This window comes from Heptranchias perlo, chromosome 11 (assembly GCF_035084215.1).
Source record: "Heptranchias perlo isolate sHepPer1 chromosome 11, sHepPer1.hap1, whole genome shotgun sequence".
Classification (NCBI taxonomy): domain Eukaryota; kingdom Metazoa; phylum Chordata; class Chondrichthyes; order Hexanchiformes; family Hexanchidae; genus Heptranchias; species Heptranchias perlo.
In genome coordinates, this window is record NC_090335.1 from 22985288 (window position 1) to 23006990 (window position 21703).

The 21703-nt window shown below is 40.4% G+C and overlaps 1 protein-coding gene across 2 annotated transcripts in view; it reads right to left on the bottom strand.

Annotated features, from left to right (window-relative positions):
• mospd2 (motile sperm domain containing 2) overlaps window positions 1–21703 on the bottom strand; it is a 69877-nt gene that overhangs the window by 29977 nt on the left and 18197 nt on the right. For both annotated transcript variants that reach the window (XM_067992684.1, XM_067992685.1), the window contains exons 5-9: window positions 19242–19396; window positions 17120–17180; window positions 13286–13324; window positions 13063–13187; window positions 4092–4268 (exon numbers count right to left, since the gene is read on the bottom strand). In XM_067992684.1, coding sequence (XP_067848785.1) covers window positions 4092–4268; window positions 13063–13187; window positions 13286–13324; window positions 17120–17180; window positions 19242–19396 — 557 coding nt within the window. The remainder of the gene's footprint in view (window positions 1–4091; window positions 4269–13062; window positions 13188–13285; window positions 13325–17119; window positions 17181–19241; window positions 19397–21703) is intronic.

Genomic DNA, 21703 nt, shown 5'->3' on the forward strand with positions numbered 1-21703 from the left:
GAAGGGTCTGGACAGAGTAGATAGAGAGAAACTGTTCCCATTGGCGGAGGGGTCAAGAACCAGAGGACATAGATTTAAGGTGATTGGCAAAAAAACCAAAAGGCGACATGAGAAAAAAAAACTATACAGTGAGTGGTTGTGATCTGGAATGCAATGCCTGAGGGGGTGGTGGAGGCAGTTTCAACCATGGCTTTCAAAAGGAAATTGGATAAGTACTTGAAGGGAAAAATAGGGATAGGGCAGGGAATGGACTAGCTGGATTGCTCTTGGAGAGCCGGCACAAACTCGACAGGCCGAATGGCGTCCTTCCATGCTGTAACCATTCTATGAAGAACACGGTATGGAGTAAAAATATTAGGAGAAGCAAACAATCAATTCAACATTTTTACATGCAGACTAAAGTATATATTTCTCGAAAAGAAACTATGCACTTTCGTTATATCATGTGGTATCTCATTTTATAGATTGACATTGGAGCCTATTCTATAGAAAAATTTAGTTATCCTCCAATTTGGTTCTATTTCCAACTGAAAAATTGAATAAAGAAAAGTCCAACAATTTGTGTGAGTTTTAAAAACAAATCTAATAAATGGGAACAGAAAACAAATTTTCATATTAGCTAATAAAAAATTATCACTATTGTTGCTATGGGTGTCAGCAATGCTCCTGCATACTGCCTGTTTAGAAACAGGAATTAAACTATTCAAACAATGCTACAAAACCAGTTTATGTAATCAGATTACGCAATTTGAAAAAGAAGCCGTCCTTGTGAACCACATTTATTTTATTTATCTTGATAAATTGGGCAGTTAATCACTCGACACATTATAAAGTAAAGGTTAGAAAGACACTTTCGGGGACATAAGGTGGTAAGAAAAAGGAGCAGGCATAGGCCATACGGCCACTCGAGTCGGCTTTGCCATTCAATCACGGCTGATCTTCAAACTCAACTCCACTTTCCTGCCCAATTCCCATATCCCTTGATTCCCCAAGAGTCCAAAAATCTATCCATCTCAGCCTTGAATATATTCAGTGATTCAGCATCAACAGCCCTCTGGGGTAGTGAATTCCAGAGATTCACAACCCTTTGCGTGAAGAAATTCTTCCTCATCTCAGTCTTGAATGGCCGACCCCTTATCCTGCGACTGTGCCCCCTAGTTCTACTCTCTAGCCGGGGAAACAATCTCAGCATCTACCCTGTCAAGCCCCCTAATAATTTTAAATGTTTCAATGAGATGACCTCTCATTCTTCTGAACTCGAGAGAATAGGCCCATTCTACTCAACCTCTCCTCATAGGATAACCCTCTCATCCCAGTTTTAAAAGCATAGATTATAGAGGACATTAACTGGTGTCATAAAACTATGGGTCATAAGAGAGTAAAAGGGGGCAGAACACTGCTTAATAGATCAGGGCCGAGCAAGAGATTGCACAGGAATTTCCATTAGTTGTGTTGCATCATATCCCATGTTAGATAATGGAAAGTACAGAATTAATGGAATACGCAGCATTGTACACTGGTCCTCAACATATTTATATACAGTAGGAGAATGTGACTTGTCCTGCTCTGCACACAAGTTTCTGAAGTTTGGGGAGAGAGTTTGGAAAAGAGATAAGACAAAAGTCATTAAAGCAGAGTTAGGAAGTTGTCCACCCTCTTCAAAACAGAAAGAGAATCAAAAAAATCAAATGGGCTGGACACGGTCACCACTGATCTTGTGTACCTCCTAGCTGCCATTTCAATAGCCTTTCTTTATCTGCTTCCCAGGTGATGAATGCTAAAGCATAGAAGTGTGGCCCAGGGAAATTAAGAGAAAACAGCTAAGGGAAAGACAAGTGTAAAAAGAGGCCAAAACCAGAAATCAGATAAGATGATCAATAAGTAATGTCTCTTCTGGAATTAATAGTTTAACAGCTTATTACTTACATTTGTAAGTATAGTAATCTATTGAAGCAGAACACAGATTACAAAGTCTAACACTATTTATGACTGCCTCCTTAAGAGATCCCCATAGGCACACTCTATAGCACATTACTAGTTGTAACATATTGGTCACCTCCCACGCTAGATGCTCAGTGTTATAGTTCGTAACTATTACGCTACGTCTACACGACAAAATCGGAATAGAAATTGCATTTTTTGGGTGGTGGAGAATGCATCAAAAGCTTCATATTTTAAAAAAATTCTCAGATTTCCCACGGTGTTGCTCACAGCAAGTAGATGACAAAGATTATAAAACGCAATGCAATTATACAATAAATGGAGTGTTTGTCTCAATAGTCCTTCCCAAGTACACAATTGGGAAGACTTGAGAAAAATATCTGCCAAGGTAGCCTTGGACCTTAGAAGAAATATGAATTTGTACCTCAATTCCTTCCTGTGGGGGAAGTGCTATAAATAGAAACATCCTGAAGTCAACTGTGAGCTAATTGTTGTTGCTGAAGGAAGGATATGCACGCACAGACACAATTATAACATCCTTCAGAGAGCGATAGTGTATATAATATATCCCTCAAGCCTGTTCTGCCATTCTATTATATCATGACTAATCGGTACCTCAACTTTGTTTACCCGACTTTGATACCCTCACCGAACAAAAATTTATCAATCTCAGTCTCGAAATTGACCTAGCATCCATATCCCTTTTTTTTTTGGGGTGGGGGGGGCAAAGAGGAGAAAAGAGTTCTATATTTCCACTATCCTGTATGAAAAATTGCTTTCTGATTTCACTCCTAACTGGCTTAGCTCTACTTTTAACATTATGCCTCAAGGTTTTGGACTTCCCCAACAGCAGAAATAGTTTCTCCCCTATTGAATCGCTATACCATTTTAAATACCACGATTAGATCATGCCTCAAACTTCTAAACTCAAGGGAATACAAACCAAGTTTAAGCAACATCATCTGATAATTTAACCCCTTGAGCCCTGGTATCATTCTGGGGAATCTGCGCTGTACCCCAACATATCTTTCCTGAGATGTGGTGCCGAAATCCGAATGCAGTACTCCTGATGGGGTCTGACCAAGGTTCTATACACCTCAAGCATAACTTCCTCTCTTTTGTATTCCAGCCTCCTTGAGATAAGCCAACATTCCATTCGCCTTTTTGATTACTTTTTGTACCACATTCCTCTTTACCACTCTCTTTCGCTTACTATATTTATAAAAATATTTCCTGTTACCTTTGATATCACTTCCTAGTTTGCATCTCAGTACATTTTGTTGTTTTTATAGCTCCCCATCTGCCGGATTTCCACTTTTCCTTGCATTTGTGTATACCTTTTCTTTTAACTTGATACTATCTCTTACCTTGTTTGTTGACCATGGTTACTTAATTACACAAATGGTGCTGTTGCTTTTTAGATCATACCAATACTTCTCTGAATACTTCCCAATTTGCCTGGTAAAACTAACTCCTGAGAGGGAAAATATTGTTTGTTTATATATGGTGATGGATAACATTTTGACAAACTGGTTTGTTGAAGGGCATCGGGGTAAAATGACTAACCTCTGGGACCAATCTGATGGATGGAGATAGTTGTATATGCTCCTATGGCAATTGGAACATATGGGGGCTGGGGGAGAAGGCGGTTAGTATAAGTTGGCCTCCTGATATGTCATGGGTAACCAGGGTCTCCTACAGCATGCCTGGTTGTCTTACAGATTTGGATGAATGTCCCCAGATGTTTTTCTGAAACTGGCCACAGGCTTATGCTGCTTTTTTCCCCCTCCCTCATGAGCTTGCTTCATCAGTGGTGAGGGAGAGTGAGGTTGCACGATCTAATGGCTGGGGGACCAGTGATGGACTGAAGGTCTTTTTTCACTTTTCTTTTCATATATATTTGTATGTCACTTGTTTATTGGCAGGCACTCTACCTGTCCAGTGGTAAGCTGCTGTTTTATCAATATATTTGAGCCAATCACATATGTATGGATAGGTGTATGGAATGATGCAGTTAACAGACAAATGTGTAAGATTATTAGGGAGGGTAACCAAGAAATTACTGGAACAACAAACTTAATGATTACTACAAGTTCTAAATTATCTGGCTTAACTAGTCAACAATTTTAGTAAATTTTATTAAGTTCTACCTTTTTGGGTTTCTGCACGGCTTCTTCATTATGATTAGGGTCAACAGTTTCCTTGCTATCTCCATCTCCCTTTTCTTTCTCATCCACTTCATCCTCACCTAGGATTGGACCATTTTCACATATGGGTGTTTGAAAATCATCATCTGGCAGTGGTGGGTAGCTATATTTAAAAGGATCCTAAAAAGAGAGACAGTCAGTTACATTAAGATGATCAAGTTTTAGATGAAAACATTCAAAATATACACAAGTTGTTGGAAAAAAAAAACTTTTTTCCAAACTCTTTCACTGTGAACTAAGTAACCAAAGCTAAATTGGTTTCCTCCTTCATTATATTTCAATTAGTAGCACAAGTAGTAACGGAGAGTTTAAATGCTGGAGAATATTTTTGCTGGTTCAATTTTCAGGTTGAAATATTTAGAAGACAATAATTTCATGTATCAGTTGGATGCAAAAGTTTCACAAGTCAAATTATTTAGAGAGTCGTTGATTTTTGCTACAGATTAAAATTAGAGGTAGTAGTATTAGGAAGGGAAACAAACTGGTTCAGGAAAGATGACAAGTTTTAGGGAATCAACAGCAGCCTCAGAGAAGCTCAAGGAAGGCACCATCTCTAAGTAGTGGCAGACACGGGTAGCAGCAGCAGCTTGGGGACACAACCGGATGCAAGGTCAGTAAATACTGCAAGTCTAGTCAAGTTGAGTGAACTCGACACAAGAAAAAAAATGCTACAAAATCTGAAATTCCTGAAAGCTAGAAATATACAGCTGATTGGTCAGCATCTGAGGGGAAAAAAGATGGATTATTCGGAGAGTAGTTCTCATGAAAGAATTACACCTGAAACTCTAACCCTTCTTTTCAGGTGCTGGAAGATCTATGCATTTCGCTTTTAGATGAAAACATTCAAAACTTAAAACATATATTTCTACGCAAAGTTTTACAGGAGTTGATCTTGGTCATTCTACTTGGTTGACAATGCCAGGATTTTGAGCAGCAAACCCACCAAAAAGGCTGGAACTGCCATTCCCTGGCAAGGGATGGTTTGACAACCAGATGTGTTACAGTTGATAACTTCAAACGTTAAAAAAAACACAGCAAAGGAATTGATAGCATAGACAGAGAAACCTTTTACACTGGTGGGTGAGTCTAGGACAAGGGGACATACCTTAAATCAGAGCCAGGCCATTGAGGAGAGAAGTTAGAAAACACTTCACGCAAAAGGGTGGTAGAACTTTCCCACAAAAAGCAGTAGGTACTGGCTCAATTAATAATTTTAAATCAGAGATCAATAAACTTTTGCTAGCCAAGGGTATGAAGGGACATGGAGCTAGGATCCAGATCAGTCATGATCTCACTGAATGGCAGAACAGGCTCAAGGGGCTGAATGGTCTACTCCTGTTCCTATGTTTCTAACACCAGAAAAATATGGGTTAATAAATAACAGCCAGCACAGATTTGTTGAAGGCAAATCCTGTTTGAGTTCTTTGATGAAGTAACGGAGAGGGTTGATGAGGGTAGTGCGGTTGATGTGTATATGGACTTTCAAAAGGCATTGATAAAGTACCACATAACAGATATGTTAGCAAAATTGAAGCCCATGGGATTAAAGGGACAATGACAACGTGGATATGAAATTGGCTAAGAGACAGAAAGCAGTTGCGGTGAATGGTTGTTTTTCCAGATAGGAGGGAAGTATACAGTGGTGTTCCCCAGGGGTCAGTATTAGGTCCACTGCTCTTTGATATATATTAACGACTAGGACTTGTGTATAGAGGGCATGGTTTCAGAGTTTGCAGATGGCATGGTTTCAGAGCTTGCAGATGGCACGAGGCTCGGAGGTGTGGTAAACAGTGGGGAGGGTGGTAGCAGACTTCAGGAGGACGTGGCGGATGCTGATGGGTGCGTAGACGTTTGAGGTGATGCATTTTGGGGGGAGGAAGAGGAGAGGAAGTGTGAATTGAGTGGTAGTTTTGGGGGAGGTGCACAACAGGTTGATAGGGCTGTTGAAGGAACATGTGGTATCCTTGGCTTTATAGGCAGAGACATGGAGTGCAGAAGTGGGGAGGTTGTGCTAAACCTTTTAGGATCACTGATTCTGCCCCAGCTGGGGCACAGTGTCCAATTCTGGGCTTTAGGAGGGGTTGCAGAAGAGATTTTACTGGAATGCCGCCAGGGATGCAGGGCTTCAGATAGGTGGGGAGACAAGAGAGGCTGGGGTTGTTCTCCTTGGAGCAGGGAAGGTTGGGGGGAGATTTAATGGATACGTTCGAAATCATGGGGGGTTTTAAAGGAGTAAGTTGGGGGGGGGGGGGCGGGGGGGGGAAAGAGACAAGAATATTTTTTTTTTTTTTTTAAATGCAGCAAGTTGTGATCAGGAATGCACTGCCTGAAAGGGTGGTGGAAGCAGACTGACCATGAGACAGGAGCAGGAGTAGGCCATTCGGCCCCTCAAGCCTGCTCTGCCATTTAACGAGATCACGGCTGATCTGATTTTTACCTCAACTCCACTTTCCCACCTTTTCCCCATGTCCTTTGACTCTCTTGATCAAAAATTTGTCTAATTCAGCCTTGAATGTATTTAATGACTCAGCCTCCACAGCTTTTTGGGGTAAAGAATTCCAAAGATTCACGATCCTCAGGGTGAAGAAATTCCTCCTCATTTCCGTCTTAAACGGGCAACCCCTTATTCTGAGACTATGCCCCCTAGTTTTAGATTCCCCCATGAGGGGTAACATCCTCTCAGCATCTACCCTATCGAGTCCCCTCAGAATCTTGTATGTTTCAATAAGATCTCCTCTCATTCTTCTAAACTCCAATGAGTATAGACCCAACTTGTTCAATCTTTCCTCATAAGACAACCCTTCCATACCCGGAATCAACCTAGTGAACCTTCTCTGAACATCCTCCAATGCAAGTATGTCCTTCCTTAAATAAGGGCACCAGAACTGATTGAATGACAACTTTCAAAAGGGAATTGGATAAATACTTAGAGGGAAAAGTTTGCAGGGCTATGGGGATAGGGCAGAGGAAATGGGACTAATTGGATAGCTCTTTCAAAGTGCCAGCACCGGCACGATGGGCCGAATGGCCTCCTTCTGTGCTGTATCAATGATTCTATATGCCTTATACTAAAAATGTTAATGTGTTAAATTTTGTTGGGACAGAAGTAAAAATGTGCCTCTTCGATTTCCCTTTAATACATTATTTCTTTGAGAGTTCATATCAAAATCTTTAGCTGACAAAAATAGATTTAAACGACCAGTTTAGATAGTGTGGGTAGACTGCAACTGAATCTCAGGGCCCAGAAGTGCAACAAAAATTAGTTATCTTGTTAGAGAACTTTATTAAAAGTTAGTATTTTTGCAGTAATATTTAATCAAGCAACTAAAAATTTTCCCCAACCACATTACCACCTATAAAGTTGCATGTTGGTGTACAAAACTCAAAAAAGGTATGAAAGCTGAGTCACACCATCACTATAGTAAAGTGTTCTATGTGCCCATAACATGAAAAGCTACTGCAAACAAAAGACACAAATATTCTAGCCATACATCAGCTTTCTAAAATTTACATTTTTTTTTAGAAACTTACTGCCATAAATGTTCTATCCAGGTTGCAAAATACCACTTTCAGCAAAGGGAATTGATCTCAAGTGAACTAAACGGAAGTAAGGAAGTTAAAAAAAATGCAATGAGTGGAATGGATGAGTTGCCTTCAGTGTGTTGAAAAAGCTCATTATTCTCCATATCTCCCTACCACTGGTAAAAAAAAAAGTTTCCTTAAAGAGCAACTTACAGAAGAGTGTGACCAAGTCCAGAAAGTGAACTGGTTAGGGCAAAAATAAAAAGAAATCTTGCTTCAACAGGGAAGAAAGCCATACAGGCTGAATGAGCAACAGAGGGGAGAATGGTCTTGGCTGCTCCTGTAACCAGATTTCAATGGCTTTTTTTTTAATATCCCTATGCTCTACTGTACTATAATTGAATTAGGGCACAATATAAATTGCCTACATTTTCAGTGCATAATGAAACTCAGGTACTTTCTCTTATAAACACAAGTTAAAAATAGCACCAACTTAAAAATCTTCAGATCATTATTCTTATTGCAGTGATCACTTGTTTTGACTGCTCATTACTGTATCCAAAATTTCTTACATGTTTGCAATGAAACACAAATTATCTTGAAGCCATTTTCTGGTTTTGGCTTTGGTAGAACGTCACAGCAGCCATACAAGACAGAAGTACAATTGTAACTGGAGTACGACTGGGCTGTGGCAAACTCTGAAGTTAGTAGGAATCTAGTCAGTGCAAGTTTATCCACAACATCCATGAGCATCATTCACCCAAGAATGAACAGAATACTACTGGCAGCCAGAACTGAAAACTCACTGAGCATCAGTATAACTTCCCTAAAGCAGAAAAAATAGCCTCTGGTGCTCGTCCTTTGAAATCACCTATATAAAAGCCCAATACTAGATGTGATCATTGGGCAGAATCTAGCTCATGATTTCAAAAAGGAATTTCACTCCATAAAGAAGTTTCCCATCAAATGGCATGCTAAACTGTCTCCAAAAATGGGCCAATCACATCTAGAGCAACTGCCAAATTGATATTTAACAAATCCTATTTTAATTCCAGCAATCTTGCTATTCCCTGCCCCTTCTTTTTATGCCATGTTGACTCAGGCTCATGGTTCAAAAATTTAATTGACAGCTTGCTGCCCCAAGTCTAGCCACAATGACCATGAAATTCATGTTACAAAGAGCTCAACAGCAGCTTTAAGGAAAATACAAATTTAACCTTCAGCTATAAATTTCACAATGCAAATGTGGGCAACAATGTGACATGGCTGCACTTCTAGTAAGGACTGCTCATCTACCACAAACCACAAGATAGCTCAAACCTGGACCCAAACATCACAACCACAGGCTTACAATTTGTGAATCAGACTGGAAAATTAATTAACAAATTGAAGAAATTTTGCTCAGCAACATCAGTCTTTTGAAAATATACATGCAGATGGGTTTGCGCTAAATACTGGCAGCCATTTGTTAAAACCCAAATTTGTAAACTACGCTTCACCCATCTGCCCCAAAGTTTCAACTCAGGGATTCAAAACTGTGGACAATGTGACTGTCCCGGATTATCACATCTGTAAGAAATGTCTCTGCCTTGAGTGACCCCGGCTCAGAGGCATTGAGCTGGAGTGCGAGTTAGAGACCCACAAGGGAGGGGGGGGGGGGGGGGGGTGGGGGGAAGGAATATCTGGAATGTTTACTCCAGAACTCAATCACATCACATAGAAATGTACAGGTTCAGGAAGAGGAGTGTGTGACTGACCGGCAACAGGGTATGGAGAAACCAGCTGAGGCAAGGAACGAGGAACTGCAGAATCTAGTTGGGACAAACAGGTATGATGTACTTGCTACCTAGTTGTTGTTGTGAGGGTAAAGAGAAAGGTTATGGCAAGGACAGTCATGATGCTGACCAAGGAGCAGAAGGCAGTCCAAGGGTGAGGTGGGATGGGAAGAGAAGAGAAGGAAAACACAAAGGTTGTAGTTATAAGGGATTTGATAATTACGGTGATAGATTGCATCCTCTGCAGTCACGATCGAGAGTCCCGAAGTGTGTTGCCTACTTGGTGCCACGGTAGGGGATATTTCAAAGTGGCTGGAAAGGAACCTGGAGAGGGAGGAGAAACAGTTGGCGGGGACCATGTCGGGACCAACGACATAGTAAGGAACTGGGAGGAGGACCTGCTGAGGGAGTATCAGGAACTATGAGCTAAATTTTAAAAAGCAGGACCTCGAGTTCGGTAATCTCAGGATTATTACCTGAGCCACGTAGTAATTGGCGTAGGGACAAACAGACCAGGAAAGTGAATGCATGTCTGAAAGACTGGCATGGGAAAAGGGGTTCCATTTCATGGGACACTGGCACCAGTACTGGGACAGGAGGGAGCTGTACCACTGGAACAGGCTGCACCTGAATCGGGCTGGGATCAAGCTGAAAAGATAAAGAGCTGTGGAAAGGACTTTAAACCAACAAAAAGGGGGGGGGGGTGCGGAGAAGGCACAGAAGGCTCAGGCAGAAATAACAAGTAAAAAGAACCTAAAGATAAGAAAAAGGGATGAGAACAAAGTGCAGATCCTAAACAGTGTTAAAGATAATGGGCCATAATTTGCTGTGGCAGGGCATCTATTGTTAGTTAGACTTGCCCTTACAAAAATTTTAAAAACCTAAAAGTGCAAGTTGCTGAAAGTGTGAGCTGATAACATTGCAGAGAGAGATACAGGGCATCTGGGATCTGAGTGAACAGGGGAAGCAACTGTGTATCTCCTTAACCAGAGTGAAGGATTGTGAAATCAGGTACAGAAAGAGAAGTCCACGTGGACCGCAGCGATTCAAGGCGGCGGCTCACCACCACCTTCAAGGGCAATTAGGGATGGGCAATTAATGCTAGGCTTGCCAGCGACACCCACATCCCACGAATGAATTAAAAGAGAAAGAAAGACTGGATTGAGAGAAAAAAACCCAGAAAAGTTAAAAAAGTTTTAAATTATTTTTTTTAAATAACCAACAATTAAAACCTGAAGGAATGAGATTCCACAATTGTAATAATGAATTTTCAGTGCCAGAGGTTGACTGGTAATAATTAACACTTATCACATCGTTAAGAGTATTTAGACTGAAATGGACAAGACTTAACTTTGTGGGGAGTTTAGTTTGTATCTACCGTGCAAATGCAGCAATTTCACGCCATTCAATGCATCTCAATGATGAGGCAGACAGAGAGATGTCGTTTTCACTAAGCTAACGGCAGAGCGACGCAACTCGAACGGAACTTTTGGATTTCTGCGTTTAACCGCGAATCTGCCCTCGCCAGAAGTTGCCGTAGCATTTGCACATAAAGGCGAGCGCCATTAGCCTTATTGTTATTTTGACTGCAAATTATAGTCCAATATAAATGCTCAGTGGTAAGAATGTGGAACATGCTACCAAATGGAGTTGAGGCAAATAGCATAGATTCATTTAAGGGGAAACTAGACAAGTACATGAGGGAGTAAGGAATAGAAGGATATGCTGATATGGTGAGATGAAGTAAATAGTGGTGGGGGGGGGGGGGGGGGGAAAGAGAGGAGGTACCTGTGGGGCATAAACACCGGCAGACCAGTTATGCAGGTCTGTTCCTGTGCTGTAAATTCTATGTAATACTTCAGGTTCAGAAAAAATATAGAAAATAAAATATGTATCACCTACATCACCCTCATTTTCCTCATGAGGACCAGTTATGTCAGGCAACACTTTTACAACATAAATTCTGATACTTCAAGCAGCCATTCTTCATTCACTTCAGCTACTGGGGACATTATAATGAAGCCTAAGCCTACCCTCACCTAATGCCCACAAGTGGTCACTGGCGTTCCTAGTCCAAGAACTGAGGTCATGCATAACACCCCACTCCCCTGAGATCAGGGATTAATTTGGAGACCTTTTTAAATGAGTATATGGCTCAACATTACATTAAACAATGAAGCTGTCAGGGAAGGGTGGGAATTTTCAAATTCCAAATGCAGCACTGTCTCCTGGTGAAACTAGACAGCAACCACTGTGCCACAGGGTGAAAGCAATGAAAAGCTACAGCGTACTCTTAGGAAATTTTTATGCAAGATGCAGTTATTTACAACAAGAATAGTTAAAGGCCTGAACATTTCAGTAGAGAATATTTAAAAGGAGAGAAACTAACATGTGGTACTCTTATCACATTTACATAGAAGTTACATGTTAGGCCCAGTCAGTGATGGTGTTTACCCTCTACACAAGCAAACAGTCCTAATTACATGTACCTGTCCTATTCTCCAATCCCTTTATCTCTTATCCCATCTAAACTAGAATGTTGACAGTTGTTTCTGCTTCAACTACTACCCCGGAAGTGAATTCCACAGCCTTACAATTCTTGTGTAAAGACATTTCTCTTGCTCTCTGTCCTAAATCACTTATATTCATCTTGTATCTAAAGGTATCTATCGTGAAGTAAAGGCAGAGTTTGGAAAGAACGTCCACAATATCACCAACAATTGGCATCACTCCAAAAAGGCCAAAGAAAATGAAGGACAAACTTGTACCCATAAAGTGTCTTGAACTTCCAGCACCTAGAACTCTTTGTCCCTTTGGAATGTGGATGTACAGCCATTGCCATCTGTCTAAAAGAACTTTCCATGTAGTGGTCTATGTAAATATAGTAACTGTAATAATGTGAGATGATACCTGATTATGTGGCATTAGTGATTTTATAGATACTAAAGACAAGTGACCTCCCAGTTGACAAATGTAGGACTGATAATATTCTACACTTTGGTGTGATCATTGACTTGCAAAGAAAAAAAAACTTTGTTGAAAACAAGTGACATTGGAAAACTCTTTCAGATTTAAGGACTTCAAAAATGCGCTTCAAAATTTCAGCATTTTGGATGACCATCACAAAAACAAATGAGTAGTTGTTATGCAGAAGAATCTGGACACAAATTGGTTATATTTCATGTCCTTTATATTGAAAATAGAGGTGTTTTCTTATGTATTAATCCCCAAGGACTTTAGTATTTTTGTTCATTTTTTTGTTCACATAACTGGCAGGTTCTGAACAGCACTGGGAAAAACAATTTAGTATCTTCAATCCAACAGAATATCAAGATATATAATGATGAGACAATAAAAATGTTCAGCAGAGCCACAAATGAAATCCTTTGCTTGTTGCAAATACTATTAGACATTTGAAAGTTGATTAATATTTTGGTTCAAATGTTAGAATTCATCTCCAGTTCAGATGATTTAAATCATCATCAGCTCTTTCAAATTATGTTAGATCAAAGTTTATTATTAAATAAAAAGAATATCTTCAGAAAATTCTTCGTTATTCTATCACCAACACATTGAGATGGCAGACATGATTAACTCCTTAGAAGGGTACAACTTACAAGTCCTCCCATGTGTGCTGGCAAATACTCGATATTTATATACTCCTGTACATCAGTTTTGTTGGCAAATTTCAGCAGGCTCACGGCATCTGGTCCCAACCACGTTTTCACAATCTTCCAGGCAGCTACAGAAAAAGAATTGCAAATTATGTAAGATCGTGCATTCCTACTTGTCCATCTGTCCAAAGTTACTCATTATTTAACATGAGTTAGAATTCCTTACCATTCATTATCCATGGCATTTCATATATGACCATTTTTGCTACAACAAAAAAGACAGAATTTTTTTTTTAAAATACAAGAAATCACAAAATATACATTGCAATGATTACATTATATGCCCTTAAGCAATCTGATCAATAAGCTAAATATAAGCTGTAACTCATTAGTCTGCTAGGCTCTTTTTTTTATAAACAGAGCATCCAGCTTGTCAAAACATTAGTCTAAAGCAGATTCATCAGGAATATTTCACATCTGAGTCATATCTAAATCTGCATTACGCACGGTAATAAACACAGCCCAGCAGTTAGGTCTGCACTAGCAAAATGCGCCACATTTTACGCCTTCAAGTTTTTATAGATACTAAATCCAAGGCAATCAGAACCGTTTTTTTTTATTAAGTCAGAGGCCTGGTTTGCCACAGAAAAATAAACTTGCTTTTAAACCAGTGTTTGAAGGGTTTTACAGTCTGTTTTTCCAAGGAGCATGATTTCAGTACACTTCAATATGAGACTGTCTGCCAGTTTCATGAATTTGGAGGGGGAAATGTCACCCGAGCACAACGCAACGCCATCGACGCTCTCAAGACCAACCGCAACATAGTCATCAAACCAGCGGACAAAAGAGGAGCCATCGTCATACAGAACAGAACGGACTATTGCAAAGAAGCATACCGACAACTGGACAACCAGGAACACTACAGACGGTTACCCGCAGATCCGACCAAGGAACACACCCACCAGCTCAACAAACTGATCAAGACCTTCGATCCAGACCTTCAAAGCATCCTACGCGCTCTCATCCCACGTACTCCCCGCGTGGGAGACTTCTACTGCCTCCCAAAGATACACAAAGCCAACACACCTGGACGGAACCCTGTGTGAGAACCTCTCTGGATACGTCGAGGGCATCCTGAAACCCACCGTACAGGGAACCCCCAGCTTCTGTCGCGACACTACAGACTTCCTACAAAAACTCAGCACCCACGGACCAGTTGAACCAGGAACACTTCTCACCACGATGGACATCTCGGCACTCTACACCAGTGTCCCCCACGATGACGGCATCGCTGCAACAGCCTCAGTACTCAACACCAACAGCCAATCTCCAGACGCCATCCTACAACTCATCCGCTTCATCCTGGATCACAATTCTTCACCTTCGACAACCAGTTCTTTACCCAAACACACGGAACAGCCATGGGGGCCAAATTCGCACCCCAATACGGCAACATTTTCATGCACAAGTTCGAGCAGGACTTCTTCACTGCACAGGACCTCCAACCAACGCTATACACCAGATACATAGACGACATTTTCTTCCTATGGACCCATGGCGAAGAATCACTGAAGAGACTACACGATAACATCAACAAGTTCCATCCCACCATCAAGCTCACCATGGACTACTCCTCAGAATCGGTTTCTTTCTTGGACACACGAATCTCCATCAAAGACGGGCACCTCAGCATCTCACTCTACCGCAAGCCCACGGACAACCTCACGATGCTCCACTTTTCCAGCTCCCACCCTAACCACGTCAAAGAGGCCATCCCGTGGACAGACCCTGCGAATACACAGGATCTGCTCAGACGAGGAGGAACGCGATGGACACCTACAGACGCTGAAAGACGCCCTCGTGAGAACGGGATATGACGCTCGACTCGTCGATCGACAGTTCCGACGGGCCACAGTGAAAAATCGCATAGACCTCCTCAGAAGACTGACACGGGGCGCAACCAACAGAGTACCCTTCGTCGTCCAGTACTTCCCCGGAGCGGAGAAACTAAACCATGTTCTTCGCAGCCTTCAACAGGTCATCAATGACGACGAACACCTCGCTAAGGCCATCCCCACACCTCCACTACTCGCCTTCAAACAGCCACCTAACCTCAAACAGACCATCGTTCGCAGCAAATTACCCAGCTTTCAGGAGAACAGCGTCCACGACACCACACAACCCTGCCACGGCAACCTCTGCAAGACATGCCAGATCATCGACACAGACACCACCATCACACGAGAGGACACCACCCACCAGGTACATGGTTCATACTCCTGTGACTCGGCCAACGTTGTCTACCTCATACGTTGCAGGAAAGGATGCCCCGGAGCATGGTACATTGGCGAGACCATGCAGACACTGCGACAACGGATGAACGGACACCGCGCAACAATCGCCAGACAGGAGGGTTCCCTCCCAGTCGGGGAACACTTCAGCAGTCAAGGACATTCAGCCACCGATCTTCGGGTAAGCGTTCTCCAAGGCGGCCTTTGAGACACACGACAACGCAAAATCGAACAGAAATTGATAGCCAAGGTCCGCACCCATGAGGACGGCCTCAACCGGGATCTTGGGTTCATGTCACGCTACACGTAACCCCACCAGCGAAATAAAGTTATCTGTTTTTAACACAACGGGTCATTCTCTGTCTTTCTCTTCCTTTCGGATGTTTCTCTCCCTCTCTCTCTGTTTTGTGTTCTGGCCGTTTGTGTATTCGGTGGTCCTGTAGGTAACATCACTCTGTCTGAACACTTTGATTGCCTTGACAACAGGCAGTTGGAAAGATTATCTGTAATCACCAGGTATTGTTCTCTGAATATAAATGCGGTAACCTTCCATGGAATCCCACACTCGCTCACCTGACGAAGGAGAAAGCCTCCGAAAGCTTGTGATTTTCAAATAAAACAGTTGGACTATAACCTGGTGTTGTAAGATTCCTTACATTGACTATAAAAATACTTCAATTGCATTATAATCCTCCTGATAGTCACATTTGATCCTCAAACCTGAGTGCATTACAAGGGACTGATGCTAAATTAAGATCGCAAGGCTCAAATGATTAATGAAGGCATCAGAACCCCATTATAGTTACAGCTCATAAAATTCTCAACCATCTTATTTTCTGTAAAATGCACTCTCTTCCTCACTGTTTTCTTTTCATATTTTGCCATTCAGAGCATTATACTTTGTTATCAATGCTAAAGTTTTATTGGAAAATCACTGTCTGTTGTCCTATATTGCATACAATATACGTGGGAACTTGTTACAAGGTTGTAGGAGACTGAAGGATCCAGATGAATTCACAAACTATGCAAATTAAGCTTACCCAGCTTATCATCTGATCTGTTCTATGTTCTACTGTGACAGCATGTTTTTTCCCCCCCTTAACTTTCGTGGAAGAGTTGGGCAGTTAACACTTGCTGGGGATTCCGCTGGGCGTGAAGCCCTCCAACAGCTTGCCCAACTGCCCATTCTTTTGGCAGATTACTTGACTATGAAGAGTAATAGCTGAGCATGATCCTGTTCTCATCTGCTGTGCATACCTACACTTTTGCTGAACACTGACCAGGGGAAGGAACCCTAGCCTGGGGCACTGAGACCAAAGATGCCCAGGTTAGATCAGCTAACTAAGAAACCAGGAATCAAAGCTGGAGCTCTCTGGTCTGTATGGCTTAGCTCTACACTGGGTAGTGCTTTACCCACTGGACCATCAGGGGAGTTCACTACATTTCAGTTACAAATACATGCAAGAGTTGTATGTTTTAAAATGGATTCATAGTCACGAGCATAGCTAGAGCTGATAAAGGGAAGCAAGAATCGGTTACTAAGACAACCTTAGCAGCAAAGCAAATTAGTCATCACTGCACTGGAACATAAGCAAAGTGGTAGAAACATGATATAAACTACGGTAAACAGTTTGATAGTCAATGATTTAAGTGTGTAAATGAGTGAATTAACAACTGATCAACTCATCTCCAATTAAGAGTAAGATCATACAAGATCAATAAATGTATTTGATACTAAGAAACAGGGAACAATGATGATCAGTACTTACAAAGGTACTTAGGATAATAGATCTTAAAACAGTTGACGATGAAGCGCACAAAGTCCAGATCCTATAATTTTTAAAAAAGCATTATGAAGAGGATTACTTTAAAAAAAACAAATTGCATTTCAAATAACTTTTAGAAAATGCCAGACATCTCAGCATTTAGCAAGCTTTCAAATATTTCTGCAACTACATTTGTAAAACACAAAGCAGATTCACAGCTCCTTAACAAAACTACTATAATTTAGAATTAATGACCTCAACCAAGATGAATTTTAACTTGGCCTTTCGCTTACTGCTGGAAAGTGTAGGTGTACAGATGTCAGATGACAACACAATCAGACTCCGCTGTTATACACAGTGGAGGGCATAACAACTAATAGATAAATCAAATACCAACATCAAGTAAAATAAATATGGTTACAATATATGACTTATGAAACCAGACAGTCTGGACAGAACTATTCTGAGATGAATGGGAACTCTTCAGCAATCTGTCAATACTTCAAAGAAACACTTAGGGGTAGGGAAGGAAAATAGTTATTTAATAGTTTATTTGTACAGACAAATGTAGTTCTACATCTAGCTAAATATTCAGAAAAGTCACAACTATCAGCTTTCTCCATATGGATCTTAAATATAACTCTAATAAGTCAGTGAAGTGCTAATGAATTTAGATCTTTTTTATTTTATACAAAGGAGTAATTGAGAAATTCAATATATGATAAAGAACTTAAGAAACATTTTGCTATTTCTCCAAAATGATTAGATATTTTAAGAAAACCTACATATCTACCTTTCAAAACTGAAGCCCACATGCACATTTCCTTCAATTTAATGCAACAAGACTCACTGCCCCAAAAGGTGCTGAAAAACTTTTATTCTCTTAGCAATTTTTTAATGTTGAAAGATAAAATGTGTCAATCAATTAAGAATAAAATCATTCGGGAGATTTAAGATTTGCTTTTCTGAACCAAAAGTGCATTTTACTTCTTTATTAAAAGACCAACAACACCTGGCATCTGAAGCATTACATTTCCAGCCACAACTGTTGAAAAGATTACCAGCTTATTAAGGCACTTAAATGCAATAAAGTTGGGTTTGTAATAGGAAAGTAAGATGGTCACTTTTCCCACTATTATTGCAGTCCGTTCTGCTACTGTGTTGGACCGCCAAGACATCCAACTGAAACCAAGATCCTGGCACCTCTGATAGTTGAGCCTGGTACTTCAAATGATCTGCTTTGATAGTTAAGATTCTGAAGCCAGCATTCCACTCAAAAATGTTTTTAAAAAAAAGTGGTCTCCAACCCTGGATACATACAGCCTTAGAGATTTAGTATAATGGGGATGTGCTGCCTAAAAAATTGCTTTTTGCAGTTGTAATGCACACAGCAAAGTCCCACAAACGACAATGAGATAATGACCAGATAATCTGTTTTAGTGATGTTGGTTGAGGGATAGGTGTTGGCGAGAACACCCCTGCTCTTCTTCGAAAGAGTGTCATGGGATCTTTTACATCCACCTACAAGAGGGCAGACAAGGCCTCAGTTTAATGACTCATCTGAAAGAAGTGCAGCATTCTGAGGTATTGGATTCTGGGATTAAATCTCTGGAGTAGGACTTGAACCCACAACCTTCTGATCCAGAAGCAAAAGTGCTACAACTGAGCCAAGGCTAACACCTTAACACTGAGTCATACTCAATTGATAAAAATATTCTTTGTAATAGGGTATTAATTTCTGCTTCTTTTTATGTTTCCATGCCCAGCAAACAGGGTGGGCAGCAACAGACCTCCAAGCCACTACCAACTGTGCCCTGGAGATACTGATAGCACCCCTTCTCCTTGCATTTAAAAAGACGTGCCTTGACTTGCCAGCTCTGCCAGAAATTCATCATGTAGGAACTATAAGCTCAGTGTAGTCTTACTTTAAGATACAATACAACTCTAATAATCAATTTTTAAACAACTATTTTTAAGGGGGAACAAATTCAAAATTAATAAGGGAGATATAATTTTTTGAAAATCCATTATAATTTCATTTCAAATTTTTAATCCATATATAAAGTTATGACATAGTAAGCAACATTTTGTGTGCGCAAAAAGAAAGGGAAGTTGAGATTCTTACTATGTTGCTTAATCCAGTCTCAGTCAAGTCAAACACAACCGTTAGGGGTTTCCCTTGCTCTCTTTTGGCATAACGTTCTAACCAGAAGGCTACATACTTCTTTCTTTCCAAAGCTGTCTTTGCATCCTTGACATGCAACTTCACTCTAAACCAAACTGGAAAGTAGAAGAAAAAATATGTTGGCAAAACTTAATCAACGTTCAGTAACACTATGGCTGCATGAATCAAGTCAGTATCAGTGTTACTCCCTACCATATCATTAAACTAATTATGAAATATTGTTCACTTAACTTTTAAGAACTCCTACAAGTGGCTCTTTTGAAAATAAAACCTTTTTTTTTGCCACTTATATTTTTTTCTTTTTGCACTGAACCATGCAGACATCATCCAAAATAGGAAATGACCATCAGCAAAAACACAGTCATTAGAACAAGATGCATTGGCTATTGTGCCATTTTAGCTTAACATTAGTTCAGCATCCTTGCACCATCAAGCTGAGTGACTGCTGCAAGCCAGATTCCATCACTACTCAATTTGACAGAAAAAAAACATTGTAATTCTTAAAACACCTAAATTTGTTTTTGTAAAACTGCCTTTAAACCAAAATATTACTAATTAGGGACAAATGATCACTGAGCAATGTAACTTTTGGACATACTTTCTTATACTGCACGTTTTCAATATCAATATCCTCAGTCCTGTGGAATTCAGTGTTATTTGCAAAGTTTCATAATCATTTGTCTATACCATTCACATCTAGTCTCCAGACAAGCTAGCAGTTTAATTACTTTGACCCTCATTAAATCAAAAAAATTAAGCACACACACCAATAGATTGTTCAAAAACACTATAGGACATGACCCACAGCCTAGGTGCAACATGGGCAAATTCATTAACCTTTAAACAATGCGAGTCATTATAAAACTGCAAGCAAGGCAGTGTCAAATCCCATGAAGGAAGCTCGAGTGGATTTGTAGCAACTGTTCCCCAAAATTACATTACCACTATAAAATCACTGAATTTTTTATGCACACACTTAAAATACACAAAATATTTTACTTTAAGGATTTTACTGCTTTCAAGCAACAACAGTTATTGCTCCTAGTGCAATGGAGAGTCAACAGGTCAGAATTATACTACCAACTCCTGCAATGGCCCCTTTCAACAACAATGTGGCTCCACGCAATGGTCTGCTCGCCAACTTCCAAATACCGGTTAAATTTTAAATGTTGTGAGTGGCAACAGGAGCTAGATCGCCAATATAAAAAGATTTTTTTTTTAAAAAAGTTTAAAAGTTGTCTGGCAGGCTAGCAACCTGGCTTCACACAATTATATTGCACTCAGCGAAGCCCAACCACGGTGAGACTTCCTACAGGAGATCATTTCACACCTCCCCTTCAGTGAGCTCAGGAATCAAATCACCAACTCCAGAGTTACATTATCAGCTTTACATCAATGTACATCTGAAAATCACTAACGCAAAAGTAGCATAATTGGTGCATAAGAGTGTTTTTCGGTCAGCAGCAGTGCATTCTATGTGCTTAATGTAACGTGCTGGGACATCCTTACTACAAGGTTGGAAAACAATTTGCAGTCAATTGCTAGAAAGGTCCATATCCAATTTATAAAATATGGAAACCTGAACAGATTTATATTCCCTTGTGATTCCACCGAGTTGTACCAATGAGCCTGAAAACACAGGTTTGTGTTCATGATTCTCAATGTGGAAGGTTCCTGATATTAGCTATGCTGTAATGGGAAAACAGCAAAAGGGAAACGAGCACTACTGCATTGAGTGAGCCACCTCGAGCACTTAGCTTTTATGTGTGGAGCAGAAGGCATGAGAAATCAAACTGTTAAATGGTTGGTGTGAAAGCACTAAAGAAAATGGCAGAAAATAAAGTAGAAAGAAACTGCACCTAAATGGTGTCTTTCACAGTCTCAAAACACATTACAACCAATGGATTTGTTTTGAAGTCCTGCCAAATATACAAGCTTGTGCCCGCACTATGACCTATAAAGCAAAAGTGAATTCTATGGAACCATGAACAATTCAACTTCCTATTACCTATAAGCCAAGACATGCAAAGTACATATTGTTATGGAAGTACTTTTTAACCACACAATGTCAGTTTGTTAACTGTTGTGCTGACTTCACTTCCAACCTGGTGCATGGCCTGCTCACAGCACATCAGTCAAAGCATGGAGTAGAATGGTCACCAGTCTGAACAGCCTGGTGACCAACAGCCAACTGAATGAGCTGCAGTTAGCATATGACCCAGGAAGCAAAACAGAAAGCCTTGCAAAAGGGTTACTTGGAACTGGCAATTTTCTCCCTCATTTTGATGTATAATAGACCCAATGAAAGTTTAACTAATATTAAACTTTAATTGCATCGCCTCTAATTCTGGAGTAATGAAATTGCCAAAATACACCGGTGTTAAGTAAGAATTAAACGCTTT